The sequence below is a fragment of the Cyprinodon variegatus genome, unplaced genomic scaffold (assembly GCF_000732505.1).
Source record: "Cyprinodon variegatus isolate N-32 unplaced genomic scaffold, C_variegatus-1.0 Scaffold257, whole genome shotgun sequence".
In the NCBI taxonomy this organism is placed as follows: Eukaryota; Metazoa; Chordata; class Actinopteri; order Cyprinodontiformes; family Cyprinodontidae; genus Cyprinodon; species Cyprinodon variegatus.
Genome location: NW_015150710.1, coordinates 722,717 through 728,594, shown reverse-complemented (window position 1 = coordinate 728,594; position 5,878 = coordinate 722,717). Strand labels below are relative to the sequence as shown.

At 43.6% G+C, this 5,878-nt stretch overlaps 2 protein-coding genes across 2 annotated transcripts in view; one reads left to right on the top strand and one right to left on the bottom strand.

Annotated features, from left to right (window-relative positions):
* tmem242 (transmembrane protein 242) overlaps nucleotides 1-3,717 on the bottom strand; it is a 6,836-nt gene extending 3,119 nt beyond the window's left edge. The window contains exons 1-2 of the mRNA XM_015382480.1: nucleotides 3,590-3,717; nucleotides 1,811-1,911 (exon numbers count right to left, since the gene is read on the bottom strand). Coding sequence (XP_015237966.1) covers nucleotides 1,811-1,911; nucleotides 3,590-3,695 — 207 coding nt within the window. The 5' untranslated portion in view covers nucleotides 3,696-3,717. The remainder of the gene's footprint in view (nucleotides 1-1,810; nucleotides 1,912-3,589) is intronic.
* A 702-nt stretch (nucleotides 3,718-4,419) lies between these two features.
* The window catches only part of LOC107089588 (probable palmitoyltransferase ZDHHC14), a 13,281-nt gene continuing 11,822 nt past the window's right edge, over nucleotides 4,420-5,878 (top strand). Inside the window, exon 1 of the mRNA XM_015382472.1 lies at nucleotides 4,420-5,055. Within this exon, the coding sequence (XP_015237958.1) occupies nucleotides 4,781-5,055 (275 nt within the window). The 5' untranslated portion in view covers nucleotides 4,420-4,780. The remainder of the gene's footprint in view (nucleotides 5,056-5,878) is intronic.

The window sequence follows — 5,878 nt, the reverse complement described above, 5'->3', positions numbered from 1 at the left end:
TTCTTTCCCATCGCCCGGCTTGCCACAGGTTTGCCTGCTGTGTCTAAAAGTAGCAGCAGCAGCAACCCAGACTGACAGCTCATTGGCTCATTTGGTTCACGCGCAGCCTGGAGCCGGACGCTCCCCAGGGCTTTACCGTATTAACAGGAGAAGAGGCGCAAGTGAATTTAGACACTGTTGTTGGAAAACATGCGGTAATTTATAAATGTTTTAAATCAGGTTGGGTCTGGATCCAGACTGTGGGCCACTAATCCATGACACCTGCTTTACAGTTTACATCCAGCTGAACTTGTTTTTTGTTATTTTATGACTAAATCTAATTCAGGTTGATCATAATGATTGAACTCTGGAATAAAGAAAACATCCAGTTCGCTGCTTCTAGTCTGAAACTTAATTTAGTTATTTCAGTTTAGCGTTGCAACTAACGATTATTTTGTAAATCGATTAATCTGTGGATGATTTTTTCAATTAATCAATTAATAATCGGACAACCAAAGATTATTTTTACTAAATCAAAGCAGGTTAAACTAAAAGTTTTTCCACTTGAGGAATTCTGCAGAGAGCAAACTGACAGACGAGAATTTATCTTTTTTTTTTTATCTCAAATGCAAAATCTTTATACATTTCTTGTGAATATTGGTAAAATTCCTGCTCTAAGCGAGTCGCTCTGTCAGCTAAAAGCGTGTTTTTGAGTTTCTATGCTCCAGTTAATGATTAATCAATTATTAGTTGATGATTATTTAAATAATTAATTAATCACCATTAATTGTTTGTGTATTTATTGTGCTGCCTCTTTGGTTGAAAACCGCACTAGGGTGCCCCCTGCTGGATAATTTACTGTATTATTTGGTGACGTTAGAGGAAGGTGTAGATCCAAGATGATGGAATGCAGCACCAAACAATTTGGGAAATGAGCTGATTGCTATCTTTCACGTTTTACGACAAGATTTGTTCGTAAGTACCGTTTATTTGTGAAAACAACTGTTTCTTGTCTTTATGTAACTGAAGTGAATAATTGTACACTAGAGTTATTTATGGAAAATGCTTTAACTTGCAGCAAGATTGATTGACTTTGTAATGTTTGTATGTTACAGTTTACGATGGCTAAAGTGATGGCAGTGGTCAGAGGCCTCTCTTCAATAAACAAGTGAAAAGAGAAAGGAGTTTGGTTATTGGAGCGTCGTTGTCTGGCTGTCTAAATTGCTGAAAAATTGAAAAACTCAGGGCGAAGACAGCACATTTTATTGTTTTTCACTTATAAAAGTTTTCTTGGCTGTCATGCATTATATCACCACATCTATGGATGTCTGAATTATTACCATTTCATGCATTTTACCTTTTGTAGTTAAAGATGTTAAAATATTCTACACTGAGAACCTTCAGCAGCTCTGGTTTGAAATCTGCTCTAAAAACTGTTTTCTATTTAACCCCCCCTCCATCACCCACCCTTCAAATCTAATCTCCAGCCGCTGCAGACGACAAAGGGCGCTCTGTGACGGAAATAGAAGCGCCAAACAGCCGGCGGATTGTTCGTCTCGGACACAAACCGCTCCGACGAGCCGCGGTCTTCTCGGAACTGCTGTCAGGCGGGGGCCGCAGACGTCAGCGTCTCACAAACGCATCTTTCACTTTTTAAAACTTCATTACCAGGAAAGATCCGAGTGACGCTGCTGCAGCTTCACACTGAACATGAGGCGATTAAACTTTAAATTCCCTGCATATCCTCCCGCATCAGACCAGCTGCTTCCTGTGGAGCTCAGTTTGTGACGGAAGCAGCTGCGTGGTTCCTCCTCCACCTGCCTGAGTTTACCTTGCTGAACCAGTCTGGGCTCCTCTTCTTAGCCAGCGCCAACGTGGAGCCGAACCCCACCACCATCCCCGCCGACGCCACCGTGGTCAGAAACGCTGCACCTGCAAACAGGAAGTCAGGAGAGCTGTGATGTCACAGCAAACATCAGATCCAGGAGGATCTTGTTCCAGACCGGGTTCTAAAAGTGGTTTCATCTTTTTGTAGGAAAATATTTCTTCTAAAAAAAGCTACTTTATGTGAACCTTAATGTCAGGTCTAACACCTAAAACAAGGAAAGAAAGGCACAGAGTCAATTCTTTTTACTCGTGAGGAGAGCAGGAAGAGACGTGCAGGTACATCTCCACCCCACTCTGCCAGTCTTCAGCTTTCTCCTCGCTATTTATTAAAGTCGAGGGCGTCCCTAGTTACACAAGCTGAGGTTGCGCTAAAGGAATAGGAAACAAGAACTACAATTCAATTTGCAGCCTCAGTGAACAGTTTAATTTGCATTTAAATGTCTTGCGGTCAAATGGTCCGAGAAGCTCCTGGTTTTGTTAAGCTTGAGCAAAACTTCCTGAGAGTTGACCTATACTGCTTGTGCAACACCTCTCTGGAACAGTAATATGTCACATCATAACAAACAAACATTAAGTATCTTATACGTAATTATTCCAACACGTAATTAATTGAACTTTGTTGATCTCACATTGTAGTAATGAACTCTCTGCATTTAACCCATCCTCTTGGGGAGCAGAGGGCGGCCATTGTGGAGCGTCCAGGGAGCAGCAGGTTAAGGCTGGTTTATACTCAGAAACCAGGTGGTCTGGATTCCAAAAACAATACCGTGGATGTCTGGGGGACAGTGATTGGCCTCCATGTTCTGAATGCTGGCGTACCATAAAGAATAAATGATGAACAGTTTAGTTTGCGCCTTCAAGTCGTTGCCCATAGGAAGACGTTACCTGGATATAACCTAACGGAATATCTTCAGAACGGCTCCAAATGACACAAAACTCATATGGGTGAGTAGAACATGATGGAATAACGTAAAATGAAGGACCCAATGTAAAGAAAACGGTGTTCCCCTTTAAGGGGCTGCTCAGTGGAACAGTGGGAAGAACTGCTGCCTTGCAGCGAGAAAGGTCCAGGGTCTTTCTGCATGGAGTTTGCACGTTCTCCCTGAGCCTCCTTGAGCATGCATGGGTTCTCTCTGGGTACTCCTGCTTCCTCTCACAGTCCAAAAACACTGTTAGGTTCATTGGCTTCTTTTAATTCTCCTTATGTGTGAGTGTGTGGATGGATGGTTGTCCTGTTTGTCTCTGTGTTGCAGCTGGAGGCACCAACGTCCCTTGTGACCCCAGAAGGGATAAACATGAAGGAAAACATATTTATTAAAATAAGCTCTTGTTTCTGCTCTCCTTTCTCTGAGCGTCTCGCTCTGATTTTGGGCTGAAACTCCTGGGAAGAAGTCAGAGGTGTTTTTTTCCGTGGAAATAAAGTAATTTTAAAACTTTATATATATAAGAAATAAAACCCTAAAAAGATTTGGAGCAGTAATCTCTTCTCTCAAGTCGTTTGTGGTTTTTGAGCCTGGTATTGTAGGGGTCGATTTGATCAGAGCAGAACTACTGGAGGTAATCCGTTAAAGCCCTCCAAACACAGGTGAGGGGCTCCTGACCCCTGCATCTGCAGGCAGGTGAAGCGGACCTTAAATCGGCTCATTTCTGACTGGAGTTCGGCGGCAGCGGCTCGACTTTGCGTTAACCTCCCGTCAAACAGCAGCTCTTCCTTTCCGCTCACCTTTTAACGCCTGCAGCTTGTCCTCTTCGTCCCTAACGCCGTCTTTTCTCACACCGGAGTCTCCATCAGCATCTGCGGCCGTCATGCTGTTTCGGTCCGTCCCCATAAAGCCCCCGGTCGCAAACAATGAAACGGAACAAAAAATCCTATTTTCTCAGAGACTAAAAAAAAAATCCGAAACATGCGGCGAACTCAATAAAATAACACAATCGGTTTGATGTTCACTACATTTTAATTTTAATCGCTCTAGATTTTTATTCAGAAGAGACATAAACAAAATCCCGAACCAAAGATCGTCTATATCCTTCGAGGGAAACAGATTGAACCTCACACTGAAAGCGAGATGACTCACTACAATACATTTAGTTCCTAAATGGAAACAGATGCACAGAATAAGAGGCTGCTGTTATTATTTCGGTCATGTGAAAAAGCGGCCCATCCAAATGCCTGAAATAGTACATCGATTCCTCACAGGCTATTTAAATTAGTTCTGACCTTTAAAATATAAACAAAGCTGGAATCATAAGACCTGTAGGTTCTGGAGGGCTCACACCATAAACCCAGTTCTGTTCAGTTATGTGATTGTTTTGCTGTAATGACATATTTTTTCTACATATTACTGAAAAAGTCACGTTAAACAATTTACAAATGCAAACATTCTTATTTATTTATTTATTGTAATATTTTGGGAAATCCCCAAAAAACAAGGCACCGATCAACTCATTTTTTTTTACTGGAAAGTCGCAACTTAATGTGTCGGTGTTTTTTTGTTTTTTTTCCTGCGTAGTGAAATGTCCTGCCTTCAATAGAGGATCTCAGAAGGCTCCAGCGGCTCTGCGGAGGATGGAGATGCTCTTCGCCTCCTCCTCATCTTTTTCCTCCCTTTAACACCATCTAAACGCCCGGTAGCTCTGCTGCTTACGGACCTGGATCAAACCCACCCCCAGAACCGGAACCAGTCTACGGGGATTTATCTGGGACTGGGTCAGGGGGACGCAGACTGGTGGCTCACGCGTGTGCGTTTGTTTACAGAATAAAAATCTTATTTTTTACAGTCATTAAATATTGTCGCCTGCTTTGCGTTTGAGATGGAAAAGCTGGCGCGAGGATTCTGTTTGGAGGCAGACCCGCGCGCCTCCCTTTGATTGTCCTTTCATCTTACCGCCCGCGCGCGCTCACCTGTAGGGACTCATGTTTCAGATCCAGCACGCGGCTCCAGACGGACCGGGTCGGTATAATCAGATCTGCACGCGCAGCAACAGCTGCTCGTCCCCCGCCGCCCCCGGCTCAGAGCCGCCCTCCTGCCCCGGACACCGCAGCCGAACCCCCCGCAGGAAGTGGCAGGTGTTCCCTGGGAGGAACCGGTTCTACTGCGACGGGCGGATCATGATGGCGAGGCAGGCCGGGGTGTTCTACCTGACCCTGGGTCTCATCTTCCTCACCAGCGGCCTCTTCTTCGCCTTTGAGTGAGTCACAGGTTTGTTTGTTTTTAAAAGGAAATGAAGTGGATAAAAACTGGGGTCTGATTTTTCTAAAACATTAAACTTAAAATGTTCTTTATACATTTAAAATAATTCCAGCTAGAGTATAGGATGGATTTTATGTGCAATCATATGATTTGGGCCCCTGATTTACTGAGAATTAACAATCTATCAACCCTTGAATTATTCCTAAAACATGTTGGCCCCTAAATTGTTTGGTAATTAGCTATTTGGGCCCCTGACCCTTTGGTCTGACCCCTTTCTTTTTAGGCTCTTTAATTTAACTTGCGGGCCCCTGACATGTTGGTCCTTTGCTCTTTAAACTTTGACCCCTTCAGCTCTAGGACCTCTCCACCCTGTAAAGTTTCAGGGTTTACATCTGAGGTGACAGATCCTGAAGTCATCATGAGTTAAACTTATATTAAAAATCATCACAGGTCTGTTACTCGAATATTCAAACCTCACTTTATTACAGGCCCATGGTGCCTTGGGCCCCTGGTTTCTTCAGCCTTTGGCCCTCAGGTCCCATCAGGTCCTTTATGTCTGGACTCTTCAGACTGATGTGCTTGGACTGTAATTCATCAGATCAGTGACATTGTAAGCCACTAAGACATCGGGCCCCTGACTTTCTGCTGTTAATTTTCAGCCCCTGGTTTATATAACAATTAGGGCTCCTAATGGTCTGATTCCCAACTTTACACTCTTTTAAATTTCAAGTCGAAAAAACAGCCCGTTTTCTTTGTCTAATGTACTGTGATTTGTCCAGACACTCAGCCTGTTTCCCTGTTTCCTCTACCCGTTTCCCTGT